Source organism: Condylostylus longicornis, unplaced genomic scaffold (assembly GCF_029603195.1).
Source record: "Condylostylus longicornis isolate FDR11 unplaced genomic scaffold, ASM2960319v2 ptg000081l, whole genome shotgun sequence".
Lineage (NCBI taxonomy): Eukaryota > Metazoa > Arthropoda > Insecta > Diptera > Dolichopodidae > Condylostylus > Condylostylus longicornis.
Window position 1 is genome coordinate 455,234 of NW_026578049.1, and position 20,294 is coordinate 475,527.

The window sequence follows — 20,294 nt, forward strand, 5'->3', positions numbered from 1 at the left end:
TCTCACTCAAAATTATCAATAAATTAGGTAAAGTAATTTTTATTTTAAAATAATATTAAAAATTTTTTTGGTATTTGAGGGCATGCATTCTGTAGTGTATTAATTTACTCTGTCTGCTAATTAAGAATTAGATTTGAAATTAAACTCATTTTATACTTTTGAGTGAGTTTTTATTCTTACATATAATATGACACTCCATCTGTACTTGATTTTATTAAACAATTTTTGAAATTGTGCTTATAATTAATTTAATCTTTGATAATTTTGATCTCTTAATTACTGAAATTTTGGTAAATATACTAATTTCAATTTTGATTTCTTAAATAATATTAATAATTGAGCTTATAAGCTCTTATGGGCTCGAATAAATTTTTATTTAAGAGTTTCAAAACTATGGAGGGAAATCAAATTTATTTTATTCGAAATTTTGATTAAATTCATTGCAAAGAATAATAAAAATGTTATAAGAAAACAATGTATGTAAGTATAAATAATATTATGATTAAATTAAAAATGTATTTATGTAAATTTAAAAAATATATAAATATAAAATACACATTGAACAATTCAATCAGAACATTCAATTTTTTTTTTTAATTTTTTTAACATTTTCAAAACATTTAGAATTATTTTTATTATTTAATATGTTTTTAATTTTTAATTTTAATCGAAAAAATAAAAACAATTATATAATAATATTATGAAATTTATTTGATTAATTTACTAACTCTATTATATAATTAGCAATTTTACTAAAAATTATAATAAGTACTAAATTTTAATTGTGCATAATGATAAATGATAAAAGAAAAACTATATATATATTTAAATCATGCAAAATATTATAAGAATATTTTTTTTTTGTATATTATGTATAATAATAATATATAAAATAATATGTAGAATAGTTTAAGTTAAAAAAAAAAAAATCCCAAATTTTTATAATAAAAAAATCCACCATTTTGTTTTTTCTATTTTTTTATTTCAAATAAAATTTTTGAAATTATTTAAGAAAAAAAAATATAGAAAAATAAAGAGAAAGAAATTAAATAAATTAATAAATTAAAACTATATTATTATAAAAATTTTATTAATTATATGAAAAAAATAAAATTTCTACATATAAGAAGGATTCATAATTTTTATTAAATGATAGCTTTTTAAGTTAAAATTATTAAATGTTTATTTATTAAAATGAAATTTTTGAAATAATTAGATTAAATCCGATTCGATTAGCTTTTGAATTGGAATAAGACTGTTGCTAAATTGAATACAATAGACTGTTGTAATAAGAATATTTGCTAGATTAAAGAAAAATTATTATTAATAAAAATTGTTTTAATTAAATAATTTTTAATTCACAAATCTCAATGTTATGAGCTTTGACGATAGGGGGTTGAATTTATATCTTGATCTTATTGTCAAAATAAATAATGAGATTTATTTGTTTTTTTTTTTTGAAAATAAATTACTCAAACTACTCAATTTTTGAACAATAATATTTTTGACATTGTTAACATATTTATGATAAATGCTCAAAATTAAAGTGAGTGTTTAAGCTACTGTGTAATTACTCTGAGTTACTGATGTAATATTCGTATTAATAACGAGTAAATTTTGAGTTGAAAAATTTTAGTAAATTTTGTAATGGCTATGCTTTGTATGTTCAAATACAGTTTTTAAGTATGCATCGTGCATAAATTGATCTGTCATTATTAGCGAAATAAATAATTTAGCAATAATTTTATATTAACATGCTTGTTTTTTTAAAACTGAAATTGTTGATTTTTCTCTATAAATTACGGCATTAATATTAGTTTTTAAAACTGAGTGCAAAAATTAAGTAGGTACAAATAACTTGTTATGTACTATTAATTATGTTTAAAATTTTATTGAAAATTAATGATTAATTAATTTTAATTACTTAATAAGCTATCATTTTTAATTACCAATTATAATAAATTTGTGTAAATAGTGTGTTTTTGTTTATTTAAAAAAAAAATTAAAATTTAGTTTTTAATTTAAATGTTTCATAATATTAATAAAAACTTGCATACCTGTATGAATTAGTTGATGAGCTTTTAGATTAGAATTTGTTGCAAATGCTGCTGGACAAGTGTTACATTTGAATGGTTTTTCACCCGTATGCACTCTCATATGTGCTTGGCATGCATTTTTGAATCTAAATGATCTAGGACAATGTTCACATTTGTAGACAATATCATGATTTTTTTCATGTTTACGTAAATGTGCTTCACGTATAAATGTACGAGGACATAATCTACATTTTTTTGGTAATATTACTTTATTTAAGTCTTTTCTAATATTTTGTTGGTTATGTTCTCCTATCTGTAATAATTGTTTTTCTTGTGGTTCCTGTTGTTGTTGATTATTTTCATTACAAATCTGCTCTATATTTTGATTACCGCTAACACATTTGTCATTCATTTGAATGTTACTGTCATTGAAATTACTATTATTGATACTCTTGACATTATCACTAGTGTTCAGATTAAAATCACTATTACTATTATAATTTGTAGAAGTAATTTCTGAACTTGAAGTATTTTTAATTTCAGTACTAGTTGTAGTATCTGAAGTTTGACTTTTAATACGTTTCTCTTGTCGAATTTTACATAAATTTTGATCATGATTGAGAAAACGTTTTGTAGATTGAAATGTTTTACCGCATGTATCACATTTTGGGGAATCTTGAGCATGAGTTTTCTGATGTTTACTATATGAACGTTCATTTTTATAATATTTGCCACATAATTTACATTCGAATAAAATAATTTTATTTATATAGTGTTGTGATAATAGCATTTTATTAGATTCTGATAGACTTTGAGGTTTAAAATGACTTTTACCATTAAAATTATTAGATTTTGTGGGTTGTGAATTTGCAGATGTTGCTTGAGAAGAACTGCTAATTAATTTTGGATTTTCATTATTAATATCATTAATAATATTATTGTTATTATTAATTGTGTTAGAATTACAAATATTTGTATTAGAATTTTCTATCATTGATTTATCTTTAATAGTGCTATTAGTTAGGTGCATTGAATTGTTGTTATTTGTGAAATCTGATGAATAATTGTTATCTAAATGTGTAACATTATTTAAAGTTTGTAGATGAGAATCTAAATTTCTAGTTGGTTCAATATTATTACAATTTTGAGCATTTGGTTCTGCAACTGGATTTTGAAACGATATTACTTGTCCTTCAAAGAAATTATGAAGTTGTTGGGTATAAAAATCATCAACATTTGGTGTATTTAATTCATTATCACGGAAGAAATTTGGAAATGCAAAATCATCTAAAATTCTTTCTGAACCTAAATTAGCTGGTGCTGAATAATAACTGGCAACACTGCCCGGTTCTTTGAAACAAGCTTCTGTTGAAAGATTATTGTTGTCATTATTATTTTGATTATTATTTTGACGACGTATAAAATCGAACTCCGGAAGACTTGGTGTTGGAGAAGGAATTGGAAGATTTAAATATTTTCGATTGTTATCTGGACCAGAATGTTGAAATGGAAGCTTTGATATATTTTTATTTCGGTTACTATTATGACCGTTATTATTTCGGGGTTCGCTAACTTCTATTGGATTTGAAAGATTTGTAAGATTCTGTGATGTAGTAATATCTGGAGTAGCTACTTGTAATTGCCGTTGCTCTAATTGGTTTCCACTATAGATGTTTGGAAGCGTTGAAACTTTTACAACTAAAGAATTTAAAGAGTTTGATGTCGGAATGTCACTTAAGTTTTTATCATATAATTGCTGATCAATTGCTGTTGTTACAGATGATTTCAATATATTTATTTCATTTTCTTGATTAATATGTTGATCATTAGAAATCGGTGTGATAGGTGATGGCGGGATATATTGTTGTGATATAACTTCTACTTTGGAATTATTTATTTCTACTGCCCCATTATTTGGATTTGATTCAACTACGTAATTATCGATTCTATCTATTAATCCTATAATATCATCATTTTTATTTATAAAATTTTTTTGATTTTGTTGTCGACTTGTTAAATCATCGAGAGTTGCTAATATATTTGGAAGAGGAGCTGGTTGTTCCGATGATTTATTATTATTTTTTAAATTATTTAATATATCTTCATTACGTGATAATTGGTATTGATTATTATTATTACCAATTAAATTAGTTGAAGTGCTTGTAGTACTACGCGGAGATTCTGCATAAATATGCAATGGATTTGTACTTGTTGTTTGTATTGTAAAATTATTTGGATGTGGACTTAAATGTTGAGAAAATGGACTCAATATTGAATTGGAACTTAAATATTGTGAATCGGGGCTCATATAGTGTGGATTTGGTGTAAAACGTGTTGAATGTGGACTTAAAATCGATGTAAATGGACTTGATATATCTGTGTAGATACTACGTTGTGAACGTGGACTTAAATTTTGAAATGGTAAACTAGGACTTAATTGCTCTAAATTAGTTGTTGTTTGATTATTTAATTCTAAATTTAAGTTTTGTGCAGTCAATGGTAATTTTACATTTTGTGCTTGATGATGTTGATTATGATGTTGTAACTGCTGTTGATTTAATTGTGTTGTTAATGAAGATGGAACGTTTCTAACCTGAAATTAAAGAAAAAAATAAAAGAAAATTAAAAAAAAACTTTCAAAATAATTTTTTTTTTTTCAAATGTTTTAATTTTATTCAGAGCATAAAAACTAAAGTATGAATCAATGAATATCTAGGTAGTTTGGTGCATGGGCGTACACAAATGTTTTATTAGATGTGTGAGAACATTTTAACTCAAGATTTATTTGATTATACCTCAAAGAAATCTGAATTAATTTGTTATTTGCTAGATAAACATGCGAAATTATTTGACTTGTATGCTTTCTTTAAATAACACTGTTTAACTTCGCACTGTGTGCATTATTCCGCTTCATGCGTAAATAATTTTTAAACGGCTAGTTTATAATTCTCGCATTAATACATTTTATAATATGGGAAGTAGAATGAAATCGCAGCGATTCTATATTCTTTTGATATATAAAATTTTTTGCTCAACTCCCGCTTAGAATGAATGCGAAATTTAAACTCAAGTTTGATAAACTGAAGTACACTATGATTGAAAAGTGCAAGATAAACTTGACACAAGTCGAAACCAATTAATTTTTTTTTTTATCAAAGACAATAAATTTCGAATTAATAATTTTGATTTGAAAAAAAAAGGTCATTCCATTCGTATTTTATATTCTTATTAATATTTTTGAAATCTAAAATAAAATTTAAATAAATTTATATTTATAAAAATTCTGTGCTTTTATAATAGTGTAGCTTCTTTATTTCTTTTTCCATTTGCGTAAAATGATCTATTTGACAATTATATGCAATCTTAGCTTGTACGTGTCAAAAGTGCTGTCATAAACATTTTAAAATAATAATATTGTTTACACAGCCCCACATTTTTTTTTCATTTTCATTTTAAATTTAAAATTATTTTCATTATTTTGTCATTAATTTTTTTTTTACTTGGTTGTAAACAAATCTGGCATGCGACATAATACACTTTTTTCTTTAATGTCGAATATGTCATATGGTAATATGAAAATAAGATTATACAGGGTGTTTTAGATTTTACCATGCACGAGAAGAGATGGTCACTGGTGAAAACTGTAATTAAAAATTATTTATGGAAAAGAGGCACATGCAGCGTATTCAGTGTCAGAGACTATCATATTTACCGCAAAAAAATTTAAAAGATTTTGATGTAGACACGAACCATTTTTATGAATTGGTTTGTGTTTAGAATAAATCAGCACATACTTCTTAAGACAGCTTAGTGTGGATTTGATTGTGGACATATAGAATTACAGAAAATCTGTGTAACATTACAGAAATACAATTGAGAAATTTGTTAACTTCAATTTGCACTAAATTAATATTTTAGAATTCTATAAAACACTTTTAACCCACACATTTAGAATTCTATATTTTTGTACATTTATGAAATACAAAATCTAAAAATCTCCCTGTAGAAATTTTCTCATTTTATAGTTTTTTAATGCTCAATGAATTTCCATTTTGCTATTAAAATTCCTTCCTTTCACTATGAGCACATATAATATGCATTTGTTATTTTAATAGATCTCCGAGATAGCTAAAAACAAAACAAAAAATTAAAATACAAAAATGTCAACAAAATTGTATGTCAAATAAAATGTTTAACTAATTTTTCATTTTGTGTTTTGTTTTTGTTTAATTTAATTTTAATTGCGATATGGCGACAATCCGTTCATCCGTATAGTTAATATAGGCGACAATATTTCTGTTTACAAAACACAAAAAAAAATAAACTTTTAAAATATGCATTTGTTTGCTTTTTTTAAGGTACCCCCCAATAGAAAAAACGCACAAACTTTCTCATTCATAATGATCAAAAATAACACAGCATCGCAAAAGGAAATTCAGAAATCATTGCATATTGTTAACCAAAGAAGTATAATATGCCATACTTTAGGAATCTCAGTACTATGGTAAACAAGAAGAAATAATTATTTTATTTGTCTGGTTGTCAATCAACATCAGCTGTGCTTTGCATTTTGGAATTTTATTTTGTTTCTAAGTGTGATCTTTTAATCTATAAAAGGGGAATTATTTTTTAAAAAGCTTAAATATTTTGAAAGTTTCAGTAACTCTAGCCCAGAATTTAATTGTTTTCACATAAAAATTTCAAAATATTAAAATTTGTATTAATTATATTGATTTTATTAACATAATGTCAAAATTTTTTCATTAATAATCCAAAAATTTACAATATTCCGCATTATTTGACATTTTAGAATTTATATTCTAAAATGTCAAATAATGCGGAATTTTCTCATAAAAGTCATAAACGTGGAGCAAAATTATTAACAATACTTTGGTATTTTTACTTCAACAATTCTTTGATAAATAAAATTGTAAGAAAACGTTACAACAAAAAAAAAACACATTCTGGAAAATTATTTAAAAATTTGGTCATTTATTTTTAGAATTACCTCCAGTTCCTATATATGTGCTTCTGGTAAATGAAAATTTTCATAATTCTTGATTATAATTGAGTGAATAGTACAAACGCACATAAAGTCATAGAGAAAAGAAAATTATAAGAATTTTTCATTTATTTCTAATGTTTTGGTATTTTGTTTATATTTTTTCTATTTTAAGTTTTTAGTGTATAATATAAACTATGAAATATGAAGGAGAGGAATCTATAAGGAAAGCAAAAACAGAAGAATGAAAAACAGAATTAAATTCAAATTCAAACCAAGTAATATGGTATAGCGGTTTTCAAAATTAAACAGAAGGTGCGAAAATGTCTGTTATTCATATACCTGTTAAGATACACAAATATAAAGGTATTAGAAACATATTTTATTTATATTGTGTACATTGTATACGAAATGTCATTGACTCTTTTACTCGTAATTTTACTCATAATAGAGTGTATGAGAGTGAAATTTTTTTGACCGTCGATTTTTTTAATTAAAATTAAATTTTTAATTATCAACGATTTTAGTTCATTTTAAATACTATAAAATTCTCGAGAATGCAAGTGTTTACACCTAATTTGAATAAAATTTTTGAGTAAGAAATTTTTGAATGTGTAAACACATAAAAGAGAAGGCAACATCAAAATTATAAAAGAGCATAAGACAAATACTTCTCAATAGTGCATGTCATTTTTATTTCTGACTCAATATTATATTTTGTGCATATACAACTCATTTATTTTAGTTTATTTTAGTATCGCATTGTAAAAAATCCTGTTCCTAAAAGAATTTGCTCTATAAATCATAAAAATTTATTTTAATTTGCCAATTTTTTTTTCTACTGATGTTTTTCTGGAAAAAAAAAAATTTTTGTTCCTTTTTTAAATTAATTCGTTGTCTATACATTGTCAATAAATCGTATATTAGTCTGAACATGCGGTTATCCTAAAAAAAACAGGAAAGAAAAAAAATAATTTTTAGAAAGAAAAATGTTCGTTGACATCGAATTATATCATAAATTTTTTGACAATTATTTTTTTTTATGATATTTTCATTTTCTTACAATTCTGTTTTCTTTATCCCTTATGTTCCAATATAATATTTTTTTGTTTTTTTCAACTTTTTGAATTTGCTTTTATTCAAAATTACAAGGCGGTCATTTTATAACAAGATCCAATCTCCATACCTTAAGACATAATTACAAATATCATAAATATCAGAAGAAAAAATAAAAAAATAAAAACTTTATGGCGCTCATGAAAAGCGACACCAAAACACCAACGCAAAACAACAAAAAGAAAAACAAAATTAAGAAAACAAAAGTATTGTAAAATCAAAAGCAAGAAAAAAGAATGTAAGAATAAAAAAAACGACAAGAAAATTACTATAATAAACGAGGACGACGACGAGGACGTTTAGGACAACGGCGATTACATATTATACGACGACATACTTTCTCACAATATTCAAAAAATCGTAAAATAATAAATAAATAAAAAAAGAACAACAATATTCAAAATCCATTTAATGACTCTGACAAAATATCACCGACAAAAGGAATTAAAAAAAAAAAATATTATAAAAAATATTCATAAATATCGAAAAAAAAGTGTGAGAAAGGAAGAGAGAGAGCGAGAAACAGGGAAAGAGAGACAGAGAGGAGAAAAAAAATAATCATCGGAAAAGTCAAAAATTGCCATTGGGAAATTTTTTTTTATTTAATTTTGTGTACTTTGTTATTGTTTTTGTTACTCTCTGTCTTTTTCTTTTCTTTTTTTTTTTTTTGCATTTCATTTGTGAAAAATGAACGGATGGCATTTTATCTGAATTGCTTTAAATCAGCAGGAGATGATTTAGCAAGATGCATGTACCAAATTATGGCAAAAATATTTACTGTGAAATGAATTATTATAATATGTGCAACATGTTCATGTATAATAATATATAAAATGTAATGTACATATATAAAACATAAAACAAAAAACCGAAAAATAACACCATCAAAATGCATAATAAATAAAAATGATATAAAATAAAAATAATAATAATAATTCGAATAAAAGAGGAAAAACAAAAATAAATGAATGAATTAAAAAAGGATATTTCGATCAGGGATGTTTGATTATTTTGAAATCATTTATGGTCCAGAAATTTCATTTTATGCGAAAAGGAGTGGTCCTGTCGCGGAGCTACGCTTTGTAAAAACTTTACTAGTGAAACTAGAATTTCAAAAAAAAATTATTTATTTTATTAAATTTTAATTTGTGATTTTATTCGTTCCTGAGTTAGAAACCTTATTGTTTGCAACATTCTGATTTCTACTGTATTAATAAGCAATTCAGCAATTATAATTCATAAGCTGAATTACGTATTAATATTGAATTTTTGGAGTTAAACATATTTACTCTTTTATAAATAACTCTTTTAAAAGTAATCCATGAAACGATTATAGATAGCATTAAAATAACATTAACATTTCTGTAAACAAATTAATTTTGAATTTTTCTCAATTACTGCAAAAATTCTAGTTTTAATCAAATATAAAATCTAGTCAATATTTTATATATCACCTCTGATATAAAATACTGACTGGATTTTAGAAATGATACGACAATGATATCCAAATATTCCTATATATAAATCTATAAATATAGATACAACCCATATAATATGTGGCTAATATTAAAAAGGAATTGCAAAATTTCTGGATTAACTCAAAGAGTAAATGATAATAATAAAATAATAAAAAGAAAAGATATTAAAAATTGTTAAAAGTTGCGATCTTTTGTATCAAAACTATCACACACAGGAACTGACGACTGGTTTTGGAATGATATTTTAAAAATTGTATTTGAAAACTTTTAAAACAACAAGAAAAGTAATTTTCTCTTGTATTTTCTTTTTCTTTTTTCTTATTCTTATCATTATTTTTCTTTCGCCTTGGCGCGATTGTTTATAACATCCTGTCCCGTCCGAAAAATATAAGCAAAATTCAAAACAGCAAAAAAAAATTGAATATTGAACGGAAAATAGGTTTTACACGCATGCTTGGATCTCTGGACCCCATATGGACACCTTTGTTTTTTTTTTTACTTCTTTTGTTTCTGGTTTTTTTATTTCAATTTGAAACATATAACCAACACACAGTGTGGTTTTAACTCAACTCTAAAATAATAATAATAAAAAAAAAAATTAAAATCGAAAATAAAGAAAAAATTAAAATTGCAAAAATATAATAAAACAGAATAAGAAAATCAAAATCAAAATTTTCACGCTGAGACAAATTCTGAAAGAGACAAAGCAGTTCAATTTTACAACTCATCACTTGTTAATTGACTTTATGGTTACATATAATATTTTCTTATGATTTTTTATAAATATACAACATTTAAAATTATTATTTTGTTATACATATTTTTGTTATATAAATGGTGGTGTTATATAAGATATTATGAAATAAGGTTCTCATTGAGTTCTTTAATAAATTGAAAACGGCAAATACTGTAAACTGTTCGGAACAAATCAAGTACAAAAATCAAGTGACTTAGAAAAAAAAAATCAAAATCTCACTGAAAATTCAGTGTGTTGCATATTTTAGAAATAGAAAATAATTTGGAGTAGAAATGTAGAACAAAAGTTTTGAGACTTTAGAATAATGCTAAATTTCAGAATTAATACTTACATATATTAATTTGATTAATGCTCACTTTAGCTTAGTAGTCACTTAGTGATTATCATAACTACGTCATTCTTCATTTAACATACGTGCAGATGAAGGAAAAGTTTAATACAATTGCACTTCTTTCATGTCACCTATATGCGTATTACATTTCCATAATATAATTTATGCTCAATTTTTAGTTAAATAATTCGGACATTTCAACAAAATTGAAGTAAGGAACAATATGACAATTGAACGAAAAATATTTTATAACAACTTAACTCATTGCGTACATATAAACTTTTTATCTTTAATTTTAAATATACAATAGATTGTGGAAAAATTAATATTTTCCATAAATTTTATAAGTATGCATTGGCAATTCTATTTTAATTTATGCTATACACAATATTATACAATTAAAAATGTAACAATGTATTTTCTGATTACTTTCTTTTACCACCTTTTTATGTACATATGATGCAATATAGAAATTGAAAAAGGGTGTGTATATATGACACTTGAGACAGAAATATAGAGTTTATGAAATAAATAATGAAATTGCATGTTATACAAAATATACATTTTATATTTTTTATATTTTCTTGTGAAAAACAATAAATATAATTTAATATTTATTAAATTTAAATAAACAACTGACATTGATATGCGACATGAAAATACACACACATTGTTTTGGATGTAGGCGATTAATTATAAAAATAGAGTAAAATTTCATGTACGTACATAAATACATTTTATTTGTATTCTGCTATAATAAATGGGAAATCATATTGAACATGATATGAGTGATGATTTTTTCATGTATATATACTTGTTTAATTAATTGTTGAAATTTTAATATTAATAAATTGGAAATATCAATTGTGTTATAAAATTAATAATGGGTGGCTCACTCAATATATATTAATTCAATTAATATAATAGATTTTAATATAACAGATTAAAATCTATAATTGTTGTTTATTCATAATATATTAATTAAAGATTGAGTATTATATCTGTTATATATTTTATCTCTTATTAAAGAGAATAGAAATTTTTTTATAATTAAAATCAATTTAATATAACAGTGTTATTATTATTGTTATACACAACAGATTAAGAGATAACTAGTGTTTATATATTGTATAATGGGATGGATTAGAATAATGATTAATTAATTAAATTCACAATCAATTAAAATTAACTCGATCCAGTACAATAATTTTATAATTCCTGATCGCATAGACTCTACACTCCAAGCTAATTTCTAATAATACCAATATATGTAAAGATTAGAGGAATTTCAAGAAAGACTTAAATAATTTTAAAATTTATTAATTAATATACAAAATTCAACTTAATAATAATAATAATTAGAATTAATGTATGTATATAAATTATTAATAAAATATTGCATACTTTAAGGCTTTCAATTTAAATAAATGAAGAAAGGCCGTAAGAGAGAAGAGAAAGAGAGAGTGTGGTGAAGAAAATTGAGTTATCAAAAATAATTTCGAGCGCATTATTAATTTCACTATTTTTTAATTTTATAATCAAAGAAATAATAAAAAAAATAAAAAAAAAATCTTAATCGAATTTTGGTTTATCCTTGTGAAGTTCGTCAACCTCATTTTTATATTTTTCTTTTTATTATTATTTTTATATTATTGTTTCTTTGATTTTCTTTTTTTTTTGTATTTAGATGACATTGACTTGTAAATTATGTTCAGTCATGGTATAAAAGACATAAAAAGCAAAAAAAAAAAATAATGTAGAGAAAAATGCACTTTGAATCATTTTTGATATTTTTTTTTTTTGCAAGTTTTCTTTCTGGTCATTTTAATTTTTTATTTTTTTTTTTTGCATTTTTGCATTTTATATAATTTTCATCTCATCTTGTGTCGTTCTTATTGTTGTTTTACTTGTAAGACCCTAAAGGTATTAAACAAAAGCGACGATGTCATGTTGAAAATTGCACTTGAAAAATGAAGAGTTCGCGATTTTTATATTTTTTATATTGTTGTTATTATTATTTTAGGTTTTCTTTTGTTATATTAAAAATAAATTCTACTTCAATCTACATACATACATTATATTAACATGAGAACGTATAATATGTATTACATATTAGAAGAGCATTGATACAAAAGAGGAGTAATTTTCTTAAAATCACACAAATTACAAAATACAAAAAAAAAATAAAACAAAAATTAAAAGTAAAACAGAGAAAATAATAAGAATAAAATAAAAAAACAAAGATCAGAATATCATCAAACTCATAATTAGAGTTGCCAGCCACTCACGGAAAAAAATTTTAAACTATTTCGACTGAAAAAATAATCCAAGTCAGAAAAATGTGATACAATAGAATGACAATCCATTTTTACTTTTTCTTTAATATTTTTTTTCAAAATTACTGTAGATGCGCTTATATGACTGCAAATCACAGATATGTCAGTATATCGTCTGCTGAGAAATGAAACAGTGTATAAAAAAATATATAGTTTCGAGTAAATTGCATTTAAAGTTTTTTGAAAATTTAAACTTACGTTTATGGCCTAAAAGTACATAAAGCCTTTTATATAAGTTATTTTGAAAGACAACACCAAATTTTTAAAACTTTTAACAAAACATTTCCACTTTTAAGAAATTATAGATTCACATGGATCATAGGAAATTGTGGTTTTGAAAGTTTAGAGTACCTCTTACACTGTTTTAATTTTGAAGATAATTGTACGAAATAAATTATACACTGTTTCATTTTATTTTTTTTGTATGGTATACACCATTTCATTTTTATGTATACACTGTTTTATTTTTAACATAAAGTTTATTCAATAATTTATTTCAACAAACAAAACTTTTTTTATTCAATATATTTTACCAAAAATTATATGTTTTTTAAGTGTCGGTTTCATCTTCGGAATGATTTGATTCATCTAATAAATTTTTTGGGTTAATTTCTCTGGGAGATTTTCATAAAATTCCTTAGTGTTTGCTGGGAGAAGGCCGTTGCGACAAAGTGATATCAAATCTCTCTTTTTCACTTATATCTAAACTTTTGAAATACTTTTGTTTTAATTCAAAATTGTTTTGTACTGACAAAGTAATTGATCTTTTGTTCTTTGTATTGGTGAGATAAATAAATTATCGAATAATTTTTTTGTTTCCAATCAGTTTTAAATAATATTACATTTGCATTTGATTTTTCTACTTTAAGACATTTAACTTTAAGACATTTAAGCCAACTGATTTTTTCGCCATTAAGCCAACACAAATCGTGATTTAATCCATTAAATAAGAATTTTAAATCATAAAATTCTGAAAAGTTTAATTCATTGACTATTCTTCGGTACGTATAATCGCTAATTTTATTTTCTGGGTGTTTCTCTTTATATAGATCGTACATTTTCTTTATGCTTAAATTGCTAGCTAAATATAGTTTTTTGAGTTATTTATAGTATAATGAGACTCAACACTAGGAAAAGACTTTATATGTTCTTTGATGGAGTTTTCAATTTCAGGATCAAGTTGTTTTGCATTGTTTTGTGAACCGCGTGGATCTTTTTCCACTGCTATGTTTGCTTTTTCCTTGTTTTTTACATGCATCAGAGCTCCATCAGAAATACTTAATGTTGCAAGATAAAATTTTTTGCAAACGGCTTTACCATTTAGTTCATAACTATAAGTAAAATTTCTTCTAGAATTTCACGATAGCTTTCTTTTACATATTTTGTTAGAAACCGTACGCTTAATAAATAACCGTTGTTTCTCATAATCGCATAGTTGCCAAAACGATTTGTTAATACTAATTCGGGTATCTTCTGTAAACTTTTGCATGCATTCAAATTTGCAACTGCATACTACAGCTTTTGGGTCCCTTGGGTTTTTTAATTTACCATGCTTAGTCAGATATTGTTGTCCAGAATTTCGCATCAATTTCCTATGATTTTGTATCCATAATTTTTAGTTGTTTTGCCGCTTTCTAACATTTTTCGTGCTTTCTCCTACTTCTACATTTTCCTTCGCAATTCCTGTTGATTCTTCAACTGTTTCTATTGACACAAAAGCACTATGACCTTCCACGGATTTTGTGTTATGATTCCTGGCAACATTTTCATCATTAGACGAACCTGCAGAAAAATCTGGTAAAGATGGTTCTGAAAACTCTTCAATAATTTTTTGCACTTCCTCATCCCGTAATTTTTTATCCATTATTTAATTGTTTGTATTATTTTTGTTATTTAACTTATTTTGTGGTTTTCTTTATTTAAAAACTTTGTTTTTCTTAAATTTTTAATATTTTAACGATTTGTGTTCACTATTTATTTTCACTACCTTCCGGTCAACTCAAACAAACTTTACACAATAAGAACATGTCAATCTTTTGTATATACACTGTTTTAATTGCATGGTTTGTAAAATAAAGTAATTGCTGATTAAAAATCAAAACAGTGTATGAAGCAATATGAAACAGTGTATAATATTCATACACTATTATAAATTTTAATTCAACGAAAAAATTTTTTTTTGCAAAAAATTAAAACAGTGTATCAAAGGCCTACGTTGTTTTGTATTATTAAAATTTTAGAAAATTTTCAAATAAAATGAAGTAAAAGCAATATGCACTGTTTCATTTAGTAGTGAAATCGAACATTGTCAGCTCAATTTTCTAATAAAATAGTGTATAGGTTTATTACACTGTTTCAGTTTTTACTAAAAAATTAGGGTCTGGAAATAAAACAGAGTGAACACATTATACACTATTTATTTACAAACTTTTTTTCTCAAATGAATTATACACTATTTTCGTTTTCCTTTAAAAACCCTATCGCAATCAATATGAAGAGTTACTTAATATAATTGTACTTATGAAATCGACTACGGGGAATCCAATGGTGATAAAATCGGAAAACAGTGTATATGCATCATACACTGTTTCATTTCTCAGCAGACGATATGACTTATGAGAATGACATTTTTTTTCTTAGAAAAGTGCCAAAAATTAAAAAATATTTTTAATGAAATGCAAAAACTAAGTGTAGACCTAAAATCCGGCAAAAATGAATCTCCTACAAAAAGATTCAAACAAAATATGATACAAAAATTTGCTACAATGTAGATGACACATTTGGAAAAAATATTTCAAAACGGCAACCCTAATCAAATATATAATAAGACGAATAAATAAAATGAGAATAAAAATTAAAATAATGAGAACGAAAATGAAAAAAAAATAATGTTGATTGGATACGCAAAGAGACTATATGGGGATCGAAAAAATACGACAACTATCCTATGTCATACATGCTGCTGCTTACCTACGTATCATGTGTACACAATTATACATACTCGTACACAAATATATATATATATAAGAAAGGATGGGGCAGAAACTTCAACTTTTCTGTTACCTTTTTTTCTCCAATTTTTCTCATTATTTTTTTTTCTTTTTCATTTTAGTGATTTCTTTTTAAAAAGAGAGGTCATCAGAAACGCCCCAACTTCTTAAAGGTAAAAATAAAAAAAACATTTTTTTTCAAGATTAAAAGAAAATTAGAGATTGTTATGATTTAAAAAAAAAAATTGAAGAAAAAAAAAAAAGCAAAATTCAAAATGCGAAAATTCCGCGCTTAAATCTCACAAATCAAGTTAGAAACCATATAACCATGTATAAGATTGGTGTATAATTGTATATATACATACATAATATATAAATTTAATGTACCATATAAACAATGAACATATATACATGTGATTATGGTGGCATACCAAGGGTGTAATTAAGTAGAAACTGATAGTTTTCTTATAGGTTATGGGTAACCTGTCTTATTTCTATGTTCTTTTATAATTTCAAGTTTGTCCTTATTCTTTAATTTTTGTTGTTGTTGTTGTTGTGGTTTTTTACAAGAATCTTCTCTATCTATAAGCCCATAAGCCATATTATTTATACTAAGAGTTTAATACTTAAGGAAATATTTTTTTTATAGTTTTTTTTTTTAAATACACTGCAAATATTACTGTTGATTTTGCTGCTGTTGCTGTTATTGTTGCGATCGGATTATCACCGTCACCGTATAGTCATCTTCAGCAATACTATTTGTATAGCAGAGCATAATAGGTATAGAGATGACAACATGTATGTATATGCATGTGTAATAGGAGGAAAAAAAATGATACAAAATGTAAAAAACAAAAGGAAAAATAAAATGACAAAGCGTGATAGTCGTTAAATAATGAAATTTTTATTTTTTTCTTATTATTTTGAAGGTATAATATAATTTTTATTTTGAGATATTTTGAAAATAAATTCATAATAGGAGTTTCATTTATAACATTTTTAAAAAAAATTATTAAAAACTATTCGTTTTACAATAATTTACAAATATACGAAAATTTACAGCAATTACTGTAATTTACTAATACAGCAAAACTGCAGCAATAATGCAGGGATTATTTAACAACAATCTAATTGAAAGTGAATTTTACACGTATCTTGTATCTTAATATTTAGCATTAAATTAACGTCTTCTTAACAAAATAAATCTTAGTCTTGAAAAGGACGATTTTTTTGTATGGATAAGGCAACACTCCTTATAAAGATAGAGAAATGTTCTCTATTGGAATTAAAAGGGCTGCAGTATAATTGTCAATTTTTGTAACATAATTGACAAAAAAAATCAATTCAGTTTTTATCGTAAATTGCCAGAATCTCTACGAAAATTTCTTCATTCTTATCGCAATGACCACAAAATGAGATTTACTTATCCTTAATCCCGAAATAGTTAATACAATATTGTTGCATAAAATAGTATTTAAATTATATTTTTTGCATAACTACAGGCTCTCTCCAATATACTAAACTTTTTATGTTAATTTTCTTATATTTTCCTTTAAACTAAAGTGGCATATCCTTATCGTATAACAGTATTTAAATGTTTTCATCCTATAAAATGGTTTGAATGTTTAAATTGTTTTTCAATAGAAAATTAATGCCTATGAACGTAAAAAAATTCGATTTAGAGCAAAAATTAAATATTTTTTTTTTTTATTTTTTCATATAATAGTGTGCTGTGTGCTCACTATCGATTCAAGGTTATTGCTGTAATTTTTATTTATTTTTTGTTTTTAATTTTCAAATTGAATTTTTTTTTTCTTTAAATGTTGTCATATTATATAAGTACACAAGAATTGCATACAGTTTATTGACGACTGTGGTGAAGAAGATCGTGACTTGATTCAAAACAAAAAACAAAAAAAACCAAGAAAAACTGCAAAGAGTTTTTTTTTAAAAAGAAAAAAATTAAAAGTTAATAAAAAATAATAATAAAAATTTAATAATGGTAGGGACATGAAACATTAACATGTTTAAAGAAGATGAACAGAGGCTATATGGGAATATTAATGGGATGAAATTATGATTAAAAAAAAAAAATACACAAGCAAAAAAAAAAAATGTCTTTGAAAGCGAAAAACAGAATGCGCTCTATGAAATTAGTAGCTTCAATTATTATTAATCGAAATTAACGTATAACAAGAAGAAAAACAGAAAAAGAAATCAGGTATCGGGGTTTTTTTTGCAGTTTTATACTTTTAAATTAAATTGATCACGAAATTGTTAAAGTTTGAACTTAAGTTCAAAATTTTTTAATTTTTTTTTTTCTTGAGATTAAATTTAATTTTTGTAAAGGTTAACTTTGACTACTATGTTATACAAGAGAATTAAAGAAATATTCAATAAAATTATTTGATAATATGACATTTTAGTCTATAAATTAAAAATTTACGATATTTTTTATGTCAAATGGTCAAAAATAAAAATAAATGGTGGTAATATGCTTCTCCATTTTGAAATTTTAAAAATTTTTATAATCAATAGTGATTAATATTATTAAGAGTAAGATGACTTTATGAAATAATTGTGTCTTAGATAAATGCAATTGTCTCCGCTAAAATATATTACATATTATACAGTTCCTGTGAAAGATTGCTAAACTTTCCATTTAAATTTTAAAAGTGTGACGCAGCAAATAACACTAGACGAGTTTTACATTGGCTTGAGGCGAAAAAGCATACGATTGTAAATGTTTTATAACAGTACGGAGGCATATATTTTTATCTTATTCGTATTTTACTAAATGTTAACGTGTTTACTTACAGTTTCTTATCCGGGCTAATTTATAAAATTAACATATTGTGTTAAAAATAGGAAAACGATTTGGGTGAAATTGCATTTCATTCCGAAAAGACCGAGAATTTTTTATTGTTTTTCTTATAATTTTAGTGAAAAGAAGCAGTTCGCAAATTATAACTAATTATTTTTAGTTGTTAATTATTGAAATATATAGGCGATAAACATATCAACCACATATCATCAAAATTAAAACACTAATTCTACATTTTTTTTAAAAATATTATAAGAAAAGTATAATTGAAATTTTATTTAATCACCTTCAAAATTTTTTAAAGCTTTCAAATTTCTCCGTTTCACCACATAAAATATTTAAATATAGTAATCAGTACCTACAATATTAAAAATTTAACAAGACCACATACTAATATAACAGTAATTATCATCAATACTTCCATTATGCTTTGAAAAAGCAATAAAAATTAATAATTGCATACCTTTAACATAAAATTATAAATGACATTAAATTAGATAAATGACAAATAGCAAAGGAGTGAGGACAAACGACAAAAAAAAAAAAAAACAAAACTAATTGCTGAGAGAAAGAGAGAAAAACTGTTAAATTTTGTCCAATTCTCCTTTAAGTTTACAATAATTTTTCTTTTTTCATAAATTTTACTTTTGTTGCGTTGCTTTGCCGCTTAATCGTTTTTGTTTTTCTCTTATAATGTTGAATATATTTTTTTTTTGTCATTAAAAAGTAACCACCTATCTTTTTAAATTACAATGAACTATTAAGATATTTTGACATAAAAGATAAAAGGATTTTTAGTTTTGTTGTTGTTTTTTTTTTTTTTTTATTATACAATTTGGTATAACAAAAACGTTAAAAATCTTTAAAATAAAAATTATTGGATTCTTTCTGTTTTAGAGATTTAAATCATTTGCGTGTGTATATGAAGGTATTCTTCTGCATATCTTCATACATATATAATGTTATATACAAATTACATATACACATTTGTACACGACATATTCTTTTTCTAATCATGTAAAAAAATTTTTTTTTTTATTTTTTTGGGGGACGTTAAAAATGTTGATTATTATCATCATCATCAACATCATAAATAATATCAAGATCATCACTATATTATCGTTTATGTTCATTATTTTCCATCTATTTGTCATACATACATACATGTACATATAGAATATTGTTTCTCAGGTCTCTTTTTTTTTAATTACATTTCAAGATATTGTGATGACCCATTCAGTAAAAACGACAAGATGAGAAGAATCACCATATATACAACAAAAATACAAAAAATAATTATGAAGAGTAAGAAAACAAAAACAATAAAAATATAATGAAAGAAAAAAATAAGATAAAATAAAATAGTAGAGTCATCAAAGAAGACATAACTAACTACCATTTACTTACACAACACAACACAACAT

At 24.1% G+C, this 20,294-nt stretch overlaps 1 protein-coding gene across 1 annotated transcript in view; it reads right to left on the reverse strand.

The window, feature by feature from the left end:
• Window positions 1–20,294, reverse strand: part of LOC129613277 (zinc finger protein 624-like) — a 110,932-nt gene that overhangs the window by 12,876 nt on the left and 77,762 nt on the right. Inside the window, exon 3 of the mRNA XM_055527274.1 lies at window positions 2,058–4,629. Within this exon, the coding sequence (XP_055383249.1) occupies window positions 2,058–4,629 (2,572 nt within the window). The remainder of the gene's footprint in view (window positions 1–2,057; window positions 4,630–20,294) is intronic.